Genomic DNA, 15,723 nt, shown 5'->3' on the forward strand with positions numbered 1-15,723 from the left:
GGACCCGAGCCGAGGCCGCAGCTCTCCGCGCGGTGCCGGCCTCCCCGTCGCCGGGCCACCGGCAGGGCCCCTGGACTGTTTCTTTGTCACTGCTCGGTCTCGCTTTTTCACAGGGCTCCTTAAGGGGGATCGGCCCGCGCGAGGTGTGCAGATGCCGCAGGGCCGAGGAGCGCTCCTAGAAAGCCAGTGTTTCGCTTTTCTTGAGCTGATTACAAGAAAGCCAGTCAGCCGTGTAACCCGCATTTATGCGCCGGCAAGTTTCTAGTCGGAGGACATGGTTTTTGCCACTCGATGGAGTTTCCTTGATTTCTGTTTTTTTAAATCCTCACCTGAGGATATTTTTTCCATTGCTCTTTCAGAGAGAGTGGAAGGGAGGAAGGGGGAGGAGAGAGAGAGAGAGAAAAAAAAAATCGATGTGAGAGAGACACATCCAGTGGTTGCCTCCCTCTTGAGCAGGGGTGGGGTGTGAACCCACAACCGAGGTAACCTGCCCTTGACCGGGAGCCGAACCTTCAACCCTTCGGTGCACAGGCTGATGCTCTAACCACTAAGCAACACCAGCTAGGGTGTAAACAGCTTTCCTTTTTGACTGTATGTCTTTTAATAATGACAACTTCTGTAGCAACCCAAGGTAGATAATGGGGTGAGTCATCACTCAAATCAAGGAATTATCTGTGCAATTAACAGCTCACGAAATGAAATAAAATAGAACAATTTAATGTAAAAAAAATACAGGAAGTCAAAAGACCAACAGGAAACTGGGAGAAATGTTTGCAACAATATGAGAGACGATGTGCACATTTCCTCAACTCCTCAGCATCAAAGACAAAGAACTCAGTAGAAAGAAGAGGCAAGACAGTACTCGGCAGAAAAACAGACTGGCGTGGATAACAGATCGTTAAAAGCTCAGCCTCACTCACAATTTTTTAAGTAAGTTACCACTTTTTACCTGTCAGAGTGACAAAGATCTGGGGACGTGTTGGTAAGGGTGGGGAGAAATGTCGGACTGTGGGAATGGAGATCAGGGGAGTCACTGTGCGAGGCCACCGAGCCATAGCTGCCCACAATTTCCTCGCGCATCCCAGGTGAGCCAGCACTTCGTCTAGGCATTGATTTCGCAGCATTATTGATAAGAGCAAATCACTGGGAACACCAGTGTGGCGGTCCTTGGATATGGTGACAGGAAAAGAGCTCCAGCGCACATCTTCAAGTGAAAAATGCACTGAGAGAAGTCTGCGCTGTTTTTCAAGGTTACATACGGTATATACGCACAGGAATCATTGTACACATACAATATATATGATTATGTATACACACATATATAAAAATATGTAAACGCTTTGAAAAATTTTGGAAGGATACAGGAGATGCTGATTGCCTCTGGGAAGTAGGCCTGTGGGTTGGGGGTTAGGGAGAGAGGGTTCTGCCTTTGACTTTTCACCTTATAGTCTCCTTCCCTATTTGAATTTCTACCATGAGCATACATCGCTTTTGTAATTGTACCCAAACGTGCCCTTGCTGCTGCTGTCGTTGGTGATCACTCAGGCTGCCGTGGAGGGAACTGAACATGGGGCTGGGAGTGCTTGTGGAGAGACATTGGCCGTCCGGATAGGACATCACCGCTGAGCTGGTGTCTGTGCAGCTGAAGAGAAATGGATTCCAATTTTACTTAAAAGGCAGCAGTACCAGGAAGCAGGGGGAAGGCTCTGGGCCCTCACAGCCACCCCCCACCTTTCTGCCCCATGGCAAATGCATCCCATGTGCCACTAGACTATAAGGTCCGTGAGGACAGACACTACATCTGTTTTGTTCTCCACTGCTCGGAACAGAGCCTGGAGGACCCCGGGAGGCTGGCAGGTGTCAGCACTGGATCAAAGAGCTCAGATGCTCAGAGTGGGAGACTCCCCGTGAGGTGAATGCAAGGAAAGGCATAGAGCATGGGGGGCCCAGGGATGACAGCAGGGCTTGAGCCAGCTCTGTCCACCTGTCCCGACTGCACACTCTCACAGGGATGGCCTCAGCACCAGGTAGGAGCCTGCTCGCGCCTGGCATCTGCTGAACGAGTGTTTGAATGGGCACCACCTCCCCCAGATCCCGAAGGGTATGTGGCCAGGGCCCCTCCCGGCAGGTGCACTACCTACCTCCTCCGCCATTCTCTCCCCTGCCCGGCCCCTGGTCAGCAGGAAACACAGCAGATTCTTCTGGCTGGGTGGACCTGGTCCACGAGGAGGGCGGCTCAGACCGCCCCTGCATCCCTAGGCCTGGCCACCGCGCTGCCCTTTGCACCTGCAGCTTACAGGAAGTGACCTTCCTCTAACCCTCAGCACCTGCAGGCCTCCAACCCACAGAGCAGGGAGCCACAGATGGTCCCAGGACAGCCGGGAAGGGGATGGCTTCTCAGAGGAGGCAACGTCTGTCTGAGTTGGGCCTTGAAGCATGAAGTGGAGTGAGCTTCTGCCAGATTTTTTTTTTAAGGAAAAAAGAGGATCTAGGTGTCACAGGGAATTGGGGACCCAGCAGACTTCCTATGGGGTGGGACCTAGGGCCTGACAGGGTTGGCTCAGAGGCAGCTGGACTGTGAAGTGCTGTAGAGACTTATAAGGGTGACCTCATCCCACGCTGCACCCCCTGTGCCCTGGTGTGCTCCCTCCACCTGCTGCTTCTCACACAGGCATTCACGTGGTCTGTCTTCTCTACCAGGCTCTGAGTTCCCCAAGGAAGGGCCGCAGCTTTCATCCCTGTGCCTGAAGTGATGGCACACCCTAAGACGACAAATATTTGTTGACCTTTGAAAAAACAAGGCCTATTTGTCATCGTGGTCACATAATCATAGACATAGGTCCAAACTCAGTGGCTTTCAATTTAAAATGGGTGAATGTTATTGTTTGTGAATTATGCCGCAGTGAAGCTGATAGGACATATATGCACACAATAGAGTATTAGTGCTTTGCCGTTCACCAGGCACTTTTTACGTCACTCATCTTGTGTAAACCTGCAACAGCCCATTTCACAGATGGAGAAACCAAGATGTCAGTGGCTTTCCCAGATTCCACAGAGGCCTACATGGGCCCCACCCTCAGCTTTCTGCTCTGCTCACAGGATATGCGCCTGAGGGACATTTTCAAAGGATATGGGCCAGGTATGGTTGGGAAAAACTCCAACGTGCAGAGGTCACGGCTTCTTCTGCTGGTGCCAGTTGGTTCCCTTCTAATATCTGGGGACCAGGACACTGACTGCAGGCTGGCTACTGCTGTTACTCCTGTATTGCCCTGGGGAAGCTAGCCCCTGAAGGAGAGGTTGGGTATGTGGGTTCTGCTCAGCGGGGCTCCTGGGTGGGCTTGGGGGACACTGGGGGACATTCCTTCTCCTGCCCCATTCCCGTTTGACACAAGCTGCCTCACTTTCTCTGTGTTGGGGATCAGGGCTCTCAGATTTCCTCCTAAGAAGGAGTTCTGCACAAATCGAGTTGCCAGATTTAAATAAAAACACACGACAGAATATTTGGGACATGCTTATAGCAAATAGGACCTTCTAAATAAGATATACTTGTGCTGAAAATTTTCTGTTGCTTCTCTAAAATTCAAATTTAAGTGGATATCTGGTATTTTATCTGTCAATCTTAACTGCAAAAAAAATTTCAATTTAATTTAAAAATATAATAAAAACAAAGCTAAACAAAAATAATAAAATAAAAATAGAGTATAAGATACGATTTAAAATAATATTCAATGAAGTATAAAAATCAAATCTTAAAATCACACCGCCAGCGGGAGAATGCCTGTGCCAGCGCAGGCACCTTGGCGGTGGCGTCTGCCAGGCCACCCTACCCCGAGCTTCAAGCCCTTCTCTGCGGCCTGTGACTCATGGGGGGGAGTGATGAGAGTGACCGCAGGCGACTCATCGGGAGAGTGACGAGAGTGACGCAGAGGCCCTCAGACCCTGCTGTGCCTCCCAGATGGCCATCGCCCTCAAGAAATGGGAGCCTACCCCCAGCGCCCACCACCGCCAGGTGCCCAAAGGACTGCAGCGCTTTATCAATCATGTTTCAATGGAACCGTGTGTTCCACAAACAGCTTTCTGGGGCTCGGAAAGGAGCACCCCCGCCGAGTGAGTGAACACTCTCTTTTTGGGAAAGTCGCCACCCAGCCCCCGCCCCCCTCCGCCTCCGCCGGGCTGGGTCGTGCCTCGCCAGGGAGTAGGTCCCAGGAGGCCCGCAGAGGCCCCGTGGCAGGGTGACAGCTCCTCTAGCTGAACTTTGCTGCCCCAGCTTTCTGCCATTCAAATCTCAGGTGACACTGTGTAGGTAGAAAGGGTGGGGTTTTCTTGTTTTTTCCCTACAAATCTGAGTGCAGCGAGGCACAGCGGAGTTCTGCCGGCTTGGGAAAAAGCCTGCCTGCACAAAAAGTGTCACTTTTTGCAGATGACATGATTCTGCACGTTAGAAAAGATGACAATAAAGATGCCATTTCAAAACCTGGCAAAGATAACCCCCCAAAAAGAAAAACACAGGCCAACATCTCTGATAAATACAGATGGCAAAAACCCTAAATGTAATACCTGCAAACGAAATACAATAATACATTAAAAAGATAGTACATCAGGATCAAGTGGGGTTCATTCCAGAGGCACAAGGAAGTTTCGACATGAGCAAACCAATTGGTGTACTATCCCACATTAACAAAATATAAAAATCATATGATCTTATCAATAATGTTGAAAAAGCATTTGATAAGATACAGCATCCATTTATGATTAAAACGCTCAATAAAATGGGTATTAGAAGGAAAGTACCCCAAAATAATAAAGGCCATATATGACAAACCCGCAGCTAATATCACACTCAATGGTGAAAACTGGAAGTTTTTCCTCTAAGCTCAGGAACGAGAAGGATGCCCACTATTGCCACACTTACTCAACATAGTACTGCAAGCTCTAACCAGAGCAATCAGGCCGGAGAAAGAAATAAAAGGCATCCAAATTGGGAATGAATAAGTAGAAGTGTCACTTTTTACAGATGATATAATTCTGTATTTAGAAAACCCTAAAGACTCACCAACTTTGGTCAAAGCCCTGATCTCGGCAAGGGCTGCAGGGCAGTGTCTCTGCAGGCAGGGCTCCTTCCCTCCCCAGACCCAGCCACTATCCCCACACGCGTGCAGGGGTTGGGAGCACCAGAGGCCACATGCATGACAAGAAAGTAAAACCCAGGTTTCTAGTGAGAGGGCAGAGGCTCAAGACCAGTAGCTAGAACCTGCCCCAGGTTGCAGAGGATTCGGATTCACCACTTCTAAATGCTGTAGTTCCTTCCAACACAGTCCAGGCACCTGGGACGTCAGGGTTGAACATGAGGGACTGGCTGAGGCTTGAATCCAGCTGTGAAAACTGCTGTTTTGGTTGTCTGCTTCTAAGAGGTCTTGGGCCATAACACCCCAAATCTTCAGGTACTTTCCTTCCAACCCAGCTGCACCCCCTTATAGGATCCCAGCTGAGAGCAGGAAGAGGTGCCACTGGGGTGAATGGCTGTGGCCTTTTAAAGCATACTGGAGAGGCCCAGCCAGGCGTGGCTCAGCGGTTGAGCATCAACCTAAGATCCGGGAGATGCGGTTCAATTCCCGGTTGGGGCACATGCCCGGGTTGCGGGCTCGATCCCCAGTGGGGAGTGTGCAGGAGGCAGTCGATCAATGACGACTCTCTCATCATTGATATATCTCTCTCGCTCCCTCTCCCTTCCTCCCTCTGAGGTCAATAAAGATATATTTTTAAAAAATAAAAAAATAAAGTGTACTAGAGAGGAGAAAGGGCTCTTTGGGCTGGAGCCAGGACACTGTCCCAGGGGAGCCCCAACACCCTTGGGTATGACTTCTTTGTGGCCCCATTCCAACATGCACTTTCTTTCCCTCTCTGCAGCCACTCCCCTGACCCCCATCCCCCGGGAATGACACCCACTGCCCATGCCTGCCACCTCTGGCCCTGCTATGTATGGTTTTGGCCTCACCACCCACCAGCCCCCAGTAGGCTTTTGTCTCCCTCCCTCCTCGATTCCACCCCAGAGTCAACCTTGCCAAACACAAGGAAGTTTCTCTTGAACCCACAAGCCTGGCCCTGGTGCTGCGTGGGATCTCTTCCCCACCAGGGCATACTGGGGCCTGGGACTACCCACCCGGGCAGTCTCAGTGGGCTGTGGACCCTGTCACTTCACAACTGCCTTGACTCCTCCCAGCCCTGACCCTTCCCTGTCTCTTCCTCTCCCTCCACCATCAAATGATACCTTGTTTAAATGCAGGAAGTTCACAGGATGGTCTTTATTAACAAAAATAGTCTCAGCAGCTCTCTCTTATATGCTCTGACCAGACCTCCCACACCCAGCTCAGATGACTCACGACTGTCAAAGCCAAAGGGCATCCACTTCTCCTTAACCTTCAGTTAGAGTCTCGCTAAGATTCGGTCTGAGTTCCATCCCTTACCAGTCTTCCCCAGGCAGGCAAGCCAGGTGAGCTGATTTTCAAAGTTTAGTGACCAAATTGTGTTCCTTCCACCACTTGCTCCCCCCAAAAGTCTTAAGTCTTTATTTCCCCACTGGGATTAACACAGGTTTCTGAATTGGATCAAACTAAAGACTATATTTGCTTTTTTCTGAACTGAGAGTTTCAGAGTTGAAGATAAACTATGTATTTTGACCACTGGAAGAAGTCAGGCAAATGTGTCAGAAACCGACCAAAATGTTCATCTACTTTGCCCCAATAAGTCTCATTTCTGGGACTGTATCTTAAGGAAAAAATACAAAATTTAGGGGGAAACGCCAACACAAAGATATTTATTGCAGCTCTCTTTATAGCTAAAATAAAATGCACATTATATATATATAGAAACAAACATCCAACAAGAAAATGCCATGCAGACATTTAAAAAAAATTCTACATCGACACTGAAAAATATTGAAAAAAGGGTCAGATAAAAGTTAAATGTACATTTACAATTTTGTAAAGAAAAGTGCCCATGAAAAAAGCCTATTTTCTTTTTCTCAAAATTTCCCCTTTTAATGTCTTTCAAAGCTGCCAGCAAAGTGGTGTAGTCCTACACCTCTCCCCAAGTCTAACGTGGGAAAGAACTCGAATAACCCTCTGTTAGGGGAAGAAACCATTGGCAGGTCCTGCTTGGCACTAGCGGACAGAAAAACAGCACGGAATGCCTTGGGTCTTACAGCAGAGGTGTGGTGGGAAGTTTGAATTCAGTCTCATAGACGGTGGGGACAGCGAACTAGTGACTGTCAGGCAGGGTCATGGGGACGAAGGAGATATTGCGTGTGAAAGGGCTCTTGAAACCACAAGGTGCCGTGCACTTGCCAGACAGTTCCCAGGGCCAGGCAGCGAGAGGAACCCAAACTTGAGGCCTCAAGGGAGGCCAGCAGTACCCCTAATGGCGGTCTAGCACCTCTTAGCCCGCTAGGGCTCACTGCACTCCAGGCGGCCCCTTGCCCCCTTGGCCAGGGGTGAGGAGCCTTCCCAACGCAGGGCTGAATAGGCCCATTCCCGCTGGCCCGCCACCTCACGCACCCACCCCGAATAACACGTCCTGGGCTGCCCGTCAGTGCCAACACCTTTTGACTCTTCCTTTAGGCCAAACGCCTCGGTTCGTTCCAGGGTCCCTTGCACACACAGTCCAGACTGTCTAACCACCCCGGCTGGTCTCCTCTTGACCACCCTTGTGTGTTGGAGAAACCAAAGCCCTCTGGCTCCTCTGACCAAGACACGGGCATGAAGCCCTCTCCTCTCCCTGCTCCAGTCTGAAAACTTCGATCGTTCAGCACAGGACAGAATTTGCTTTTCCAGCAAACCTGTCTCACTATAACTCATCTTTGAGCCTCAAGTCAATCACACTGTCCTTTTTTCCACCCAGTTTACAGGCCCTATTTAACGCTCAGACAGGCGATATTTTAAAGAGGAACTGCACTGTCTGGACCCAGGACTGGTGTTTAACCCTCCGGAGAAGGCTGCGAACAGTCATGTCAGGGGAAAGGAGACGCAAGACAAAAGGACATTATCGCGGTGCTTTTTCCATTTTTCTTTTTGCACAAAAACAGTCCATTTATTCAAGTGTTCTCCAGCACAAGTACATTAGAAAGGAGCTTTATTATATTCTTCTGGGCACAAAAAATGTGATGAAGGCGGAACTGACAGACTTTCTACATCTGCTGTACGCATTGACCTCTTTAATTATTTCATAAACAGCTATGTCACGAGCATCACACACAGAGATACAACAGAACACCGGGGGCTGGGCTGGGGACCCGCTCGGGCCCCTCGCACGTGCCCCGCCCGGATGCCCCAGAACCAGACTGTGAAATGTACATTATTATTGTCAATAAATAGAGAAGCAACCCTAAAAAAAAATACAGTGGTGAAAGGATGCTGGAACCAGGAAAAAAAAATATGAAAGAAACAAAGAGGAACTGAAGAGAAAGGGAAGGAGGGGGCTGGGGAGGGTCGGGTCGGGGAGGAAGTCCTGCGTTTAGCTGCGTGGAATGTGGAGTGAAAGTGCTCTGCCAACGGGGTCAAAGCGAAATCGTCTGTAACAGTAAAAGTTATTCCCAAATCGGCTACGGAGTTTATTCTTCAGCATGAATACATGATTTCCCACAAATAAGTAAGCACCCGCTACTTCAATGCCTCAGCTAAAACACATGAAATCGCTCATTTAGTTTTCAAGTACAAAGTTAAAATGCCTTTTTAATAATAATATATCAGAGTAAAATAATAGTCTCTTTTAAACTCCACTACAAGAAAACAAAACAAACAGTCATTGTCCAGACAGCAGACTTAATTTAACAATATATATTTTTAATAAAATGTTTTAGCACCTTGTTGAGTCACCTCCTCCCTCTGCGTATTCTAAGGAATTTCGGCATTTTCTTTTTGGGGTGGTTGTTGTTGGATTCTAGGGCTGTGCAACCCAATCAGTCTGCGAAGTGAAATGGGACTAAGGTGAGGCTTTCGATCCCTGCTCATTTCCTCAGGCTCGGGCTGGAGGCCGCTAGACCGGGGTTTGAGAAAGCCGCCCTCCTGCGTCCCTCGAGGGAGCGCATGGGGGGAGTTTTCCAGTTTCAGGAGTCCTTGGGCCTCCGGGCAATTTGGCCAGTCAAGACTAGAAAAGGGACCCTCCATCCTTGTCTTCACTGCGTTTGACCTGGTATGCGGCCCTCCCCCAAACTCCACTGCCTAGAGTCAGCGAGAAGCAAGAGGTCACCAACCAAAGGCCACCTCACTGGGTCTCTGCAACACACAGGTGCAGGATGGGCTGCCCTCGCTTCCCAAAGACCCCGGCCTTTCTTTACCAAGATGTAAAGATTTGAGACCTTCTGCTAGAACAGTGGAGTCCATCCTCACCTATGCTTTCTTCCCAGAGCCTCCAAACACTTGTCAGCAGGAAATGGCCAGCCCTCCATCACACCTGTCCCATCCTGGGGTAGGAGGGGCTTCAGCTGCTTCCAGCCAGAGGGCAGGACAGCTCCAGGGTCCCCTCTAATCACAAGGACTGGGAGCAACTAGATTGGACAACAGATGATAAATTCAGATTCCTTACCTCTTGGATCAAAATGGGGCGTGGCTAGAAACTCAGTTCTCAGCAGAACCGTGGCTCTGCTACTGCCCTGACAAGGGAAAGAGCCCTGCCCTCTTCAGACCTCAGTGCCAGTCAGGCCCCAGGCCCGAGCCCACAGCTCAAGGGGCTCCTGTAAGTTTCCTGAAAACGACACCTCTAAGAGATACCAGTGCCACAGCAACTCTGCACCAAGCAGGACAGCGACAGTTCAAAACGTCTCTAGGATCCACTTCACATATACAATCAAAGGTATGGAGACTACCGGTTCCAGTTTTCCTGTATTTTTCCCAGATGGTTCCTCTCTGCTCCAGTTACAGACCTTCCTGTGTTGGAGATGGTGCCTCCCTCCCATCCAGGCTTCCCCAGAATTGCCAGCTAAGCAGGAAGAGCGGGGAGCCTGTCTTCGTTAGACTAGTTCAAAGTCCAACAGTCTTCCTGCCCACTGGGTCTGCCTGTCCCCATCTGCACCTTAATGATCGGCCAAAAATCACACAGGCATCTCCACCAGCCAACCACTCCCAAGCCTGTCCCAAAAGCTAAGAAGTCCTGGATGCTCTCCTGAGAAGTCTGCTAACAGAATGTCCAACAGCAAGAAGGTTCTGGGGTCTGGAGAAAAAAACTGATAGTAACACACTAATGTCATCTGCCAACAGCAAATCCTCCAATGCTGCTCCCCCAGCTTACTGTTTTCCAGCAGGTTCCACGGGGAAAGGCGTTAGCACCAGCCAGCCTGAGGCCCACGGGCTCAGCAGCTGCCTGTTGGAGACTAGCTTCCTCCTCAGACAGGCAACCAAGGGCTCCGCCACCCTGGCATGAGCCCCAGCTACCTCCCCCAGACCTCTTTGGCACCACAGTCCACTTGGCACCTGCAGTAATTAAGGAGGCATCATCCTCAGTCTCTAGAAGCCCTCGCTTTCAGGGGTAAACAGGCCTGCTCTTTAGAAAGAAAATCCCACTGGGAACATACCCCAAAATCTTCCCTGGGCCTTTTTGGTTTCTCCTGTTCCACTGTTCCACCCTCAGCCTCATCCACAGCTAGCGCAATCACCCCCACCTTACTCCTTGAATGGTTCTGCCTGTCGGAGCACAGCTCCCCTTTAGATGACCTGTCCCCAGAAGTGCCCCTATGGTTGGGAGTAGATTAAGAGCACCCTGGCAAGGCCAAGTGGGCATGTTCCCAAGGTCCCCTGCACCCACCAAGTTCTATTGTGGGACTGACCCCACAGGTTGGTTGGTGATCGTTAACTCTCATCTCTGCGAGGGGCACCTAGTCCATTCTAGGGCCTCGTCAGGTTGCTAGGCTGGAACAAGTGCTCTTAAGAATCAGCCCCAGTGAACCTTCTCTGAGCAAGCAGGCTGGCCTGCTAATCCTCAGGCTTGCCACATCCTTGGCTGCCAAGCCTCTTCCCCACACCACCCCTTGGGGTGGGGCTTGAGCCATTGGGAAAGGAAAACTTCACATGAGCAGTGGACAAAGGCCTAGGAGAGCCCCAAATGCTGAGTGTTTGCAGAGGAAGGCCCAGGCTGTCCTGACACTGGGGGCTGGGAAGACCTTAGCGCACTGGCCAGTGGGGGAGGGAGCACCTTGGGCTACCTGAGACAGCCCTCCTCCCCCCAGCCCTCCTAGAGTGGTGCTGGTGGTCTCCAGGCCAGGGAGATGGAGCCAGCTGGAGCACAAGGGGACAGGGTGAGCACCAGTCAGGTACAGGGACTCCAGAGAGGGAGGGGCAAAGGCATCCCCCCCTCCTGGCCACTCCAGCCCCCTGGGGGCCCACCATTACCACCTGCCACCATGTCACAGAGCTGGCAGGAAGCAACTGGGTGTGATCTTCAGGGCCAATCTGACAAGGAAATGAGTAGATTAGGGTCCAGAACTAAGCACCCCTAAAAGGAGGACACTGGCTACTGGCTGCGAGCTTAGCCAGAGCAATGAGCAAGGGATTCAAAGCCTCGGTTTAATTTTGTCACCAATTACTAATTTGCTTTATTCAAAACATGAGGGTCACTGTCCCATTTTTTTTTTTTTTTTTAAATGGAAGCCCCTTGGCCAAGACAGACCCGGATGTGAACTGTATTTTGGTGGGGGGAGAATAGGTAGGGGGAGTTGAGGGCTGACTTGACTGGTGCCTAGAGTTGCAGGTCAGTATCACAGTTGCTAACAGAAGAATCTTTTGACATCACCAGGGGCAAAAGAGAGAGAACGCTACCTGCTAGAGGAGAGCACCTGCTAAATAATCCTCCTCCTCTTCCTGCCTTCAGCACCTAGCAACTTCTGGGACTGACAGTCTACCTGCAATCAGGGCAACAGAGGTAAAGAGCTGCAGGGCCGACTCCACAAAGTCCTGAATCCTGGGAAGAGTCGCAAGCGGCGCTCCCCGGCTGTGTGTGCATTCACTATGCATCGGGATAGAAATGTTCCTGCGTATGCGTGTGGGATTGATTGATTGATGTGGGGCTTATGTCTGCGGCGGGACCCGAGGCTCAGCATCCTGAGCCCCCTTCCCCCGCTCCCCACTACATAATATTTCTTATACATGACCCTATCTATTTATATAGCGCCTATCACCATAGGCCCTGTTTCTAGGGATGCGAACTCGGGACTATGTGCTTGACAGCACACCTCCCGGCACTGCCGGTCCCAGGAGGTGCTATCCCCCCTCCCATTATAAAATATATATCTCTATATGCCACATATCTACACTCCATCTATCCAGGCAAGTATCTGCCCATTGGGCCCTCACCCTGGAGCCGCCAATGCCGTTCCCGCCTACCGCCAACACCAGGCTGCTTGCCTCGGTAGGAAGTGAAACCAAGTGTTGTGCACTTGGGGCTCCAGGTGCTGCTGACTCGAGGTAAGAGCACAGCTATCATCAGACCAAAGCACTAAAAAGAAATACACACCACTCCAATCACACACACGGAGAGACGGCCAGTCCTCCCTCCAGCCCTGACACACATGACTCCAGAGGAGGGGAAGTAGAAGAGAAGAGGGACGCACCGGAAGGCGGGCCTTGGGGACAGATTCCCGGATCGCCCAGCTGTCGTTGCGCCTGGTGGCCCACCTGGCCCGAGGGGTAGGGAGCCAGGGCACCAGGGCCACCGCTAACTTAGAAGCACCCTGCTCCCCGCACCTTGGTTTGAAACCTAAAGGGAATGGGGGTTGGGTTTTTGTGTTCTTAACAAAAAATCTGAAAACAAACATAATTATAACCAGAACCATAAGAATAATTATAACAAAAGGTGTCGTCAGCCTCCCAGTATAAAACTGCAGCCTTTGGAGATGACCAAAAACATCACATTCCAGGGCCGGAAGCCACCTTGTGCACAGAGGGTGGATGGTGGGGCCTCATAAAAGAACACACAAAAGGCGACTTTAGACAGGAAAGCACCAGTACGTTTTGTATGTTTTTTTATTTGCTCCAGGTGGGGTTTGAACTGTCACTTTCCCACACTCTGGATTATTTCTGATCCCACCACGAGGAGCCCTCAAATCGGCTAATGTGAGAAACTTGGAATGAAGACCCCTCATCCTGACATCTTGTTGAGGGAGTCTCCTTTTTGAAAAAAAAAAAGTCAAAAGGTTATTGCGTGATCCTGGATGAATCCCGCTCTCAGCTGTCCACGGTCCCGACCACCTCATCTCACCCCCTTTTTGGCAGGGAGAAGCAGGGAAACGCTGTTCCCAAATTCTCCTTCACCTCGTTGAACACCAAGGGGAAAAAGCCCGCCTTGATGACAATTCACCTCCAAGCTATCTCCCTCTCTCCATCCTTGGTTAGAACCCTTTGCACATAAGGCAACGTGGAAGCTGATGTTTTTACTCATCTCGCTGTTTGAAAGCACCATTATGAAGTCAGGTTGTACAGTAGTTAACAGTACCTTTTATATATATAGCTCATATCTATCATATATATATAAACTGTAAACAAGAGGTAACAGCGGCTTCTAGAAACTGATTTTCTTCAAGGTTTCCTGTGTGGTAGGCACCTGAAATACTGTATAAAAGGGTCTTGTGTGGTGTCCTCGCCTCCCTGCTGCTAGTTGGGTTCTGTTTTGCATGACCAGGAATGGTGCTGGCAAGACAGCTCAGTGGCTGGGAGGGAACTCTGCCTCCTGAGTGTCTCTCTAGTTTCTGTCCCCTGCTTGTGCTCCTATCTGATCAGGCTAGAGACAACAACAAAAAGATATATAGTAAAAAAAAAAAAAAAAAAAATCCAATACCAATATATAGATTTCTATAGAATTTCCTTCTTTCCTCCTCTCTTATCTTTCCTCTGCAAGGTATTGTTACTATTTTTTTGTTACCATGATTTCTGCTGCAATAAACCCTCTGTTTCCGTCACAGCAAGAAACAAAAACCCAAACAAACAGAAAACCCCTCTGAAAAGAGTAGAAAACAAAAGGTTTGACCAAAAAAAAGGGGGGGAGGGGGGAGAGGGAACTTGGTGTTGTTTTTAAATAGGACTAAAGATTAACATTGGAAAATCAAGGAGATGACGTCCAACCCTTTTCGCAAGGCAAAGCCCTCCGGTATTTCCGCCTCTGGTTTTTGTTTTAAATTCCTTTTTCTCTTCTGGGTGCTGATACTTCTCTCCATCCTCATGTTCTTGGTGTTTTGTTGTGTTTTGTGTTTTTTGTTTGTTTGTTTAACGTTTTTTCACTACCTCAGTTTGCCCTCATGTCCCTTACACACAAGCAAAATATTCCTTCAGTGGAGCGAAGAGGTGGCGGATGACCGGCACGCTCCACGACCGGCCCAGCAGTCTCTGCCTCGCCAAGCGGCTCATGTTGGAGACGTCGGTATAGTGGACAGGGAAGCCAAACACCCTGGGGAGAAAAGGCAGAGAGGCGGGGTGAGCGCGGGCACGCGGGGTTCTGCGCAAGCTGTAGTCCTTGGTCATCAAGACTCGGGCACTCCCCTACCTTCTGTGGATTTGAAGGTAAGTAAGATAATTGCGGACTAGAGATTTACGAACAGTAGAAGCAAAGTTAGTGTTTGTGAAAAACGCCTCCAGGACAGGCCCCACCTGAGATTTAGATCCACAGTGGGTATCTGAAGTCTGTAAGCAATAACTACACATCCCTAATACCTTCCCCACAAGGAGGAAACCCTGCAAAGGGGCCAAACTCTTGCCCGACTTCACATGTTCCCAGTTCCTGTCTGCTTGGGCTGTTTGTGTAAACAGCCTCTTCATCTGGCTAAATCGCAGTTACACTGACAATGAGAAGGTAATCTAGCCTGTGAGCCCAGTTTGCACCAAATCAGGGTGCTCAGGATGCAAGGCCTGCCTGGTCCTGTGCTCTTCTGGTTTGTAAAGTACCTAAAATGGGCAGCATGAGTTAAGGAAGCTCCTGAAGCTACCGTGTTTCCCTGGAGTCTAGCAGGAGCTCTGGGACCCAAGGCACCACGACTGATTCCCAGATGCTTCTTACTGTGGGACCATCCCCATGAACTGGACATGTTGGGAAATGCCCGGGAAAACCCACTGCTCACGTGGCATCTGTGGAAGATGCCAGCCTGGCCAGAGAGACAGAGACCCCTCCTGCAAGGACAGCAATCAGAACACATCACACAGCCCATGGCCTTAGATACCTTTCCATTTCAGTGCACCATAAGATGTCCTCTTTCTCATTCATGAAGACGGGGAAATGCTGGTCTTTGCCCTGCTTTATGGAGTTCGACCTTGTAGTAATGGTCCTCACTTTGCTGAACTAGAAGATGAGGAAAGAGGAATGAGCATTGACTGGTCATGCATCTACGCTGTGTGCCAGGTGCTTGCCAGGGACTGGTGAGTCAAACCCTGACAAGGCCTGGTCTATCCAGGGGGCCGGGGAAGGCTCCCAATGGGCCTCCGCAGACCCCCCGTCTTGCTCTTCTTCCTGCTCTGAAGTCACCCAGCCATCCTTAGTCTAATCCCACTGGCCAAGGACCTGAGATATGGCAGCTTGAGCCACTGTCCTTCCTGAGTCCTCTAATAATTGCTTCTTTCAAAAGTGCAGTGACTTGCAGGCAAAAAGATGCCAAGTTACTCAGGCTTAGAGACACACAAATGCTGGCGCCTTCTCTCAAGGAACCTGATGCCCGGTGCACTCACTCAAGGAGATTTCTCCAGAGAGAAATGGAGC

General features: G+C 50.1%; 1 protein-coding gene across 2 annotated transcripts in view; it reads right to left on the reverse strand.

Annotated features, from left to right (window-relative positions):
- Positions 1-8,049: 8,049 nt before the first annotated feature.
- DNMT3A (DNA methyltransferase 3 alpha) overlaps positions 8,050-15,723 on the reverse strand; it is a 99,326-nt gene continuing 91,652 nt past the window's right edge. For both annotated transcript variants that reach the window (XM_087823406.1, XM_087823407.1), the window contains 2 exons: positions 15,191-15,309; positions 8,050-14,424 (listed from right to left, as the gene is read on the reverse strand). In XM_087823406.1, coding sequence (XP_087679532.1) covers positions 14,283-14,424; positions 15,191-15,309 — 261 coding nt within the window. In that variant the 3' untranslated portion in view covers positions 8,050-14,282. The remainder of the gene's footprint in view (positions 14,425-15,190; positions 15,310-15,723) is intronic.

This window comes from Miniopterus natalensis, chromosome 13 (assembly GCF_054644295.1).
Source record: "Miniopterus natalensis isolate mMinNat1 chromosome 13, mMinNat1.hap1, whole genome shotgun sequence".
NCBI classification, from domain to species: domain Eukaryota; kingdom Metazoa; phylum Chordata; class Mammalia; order Chiroptera; family Miniopteridae; genus Miniopterus; species Miniopterus natalensis.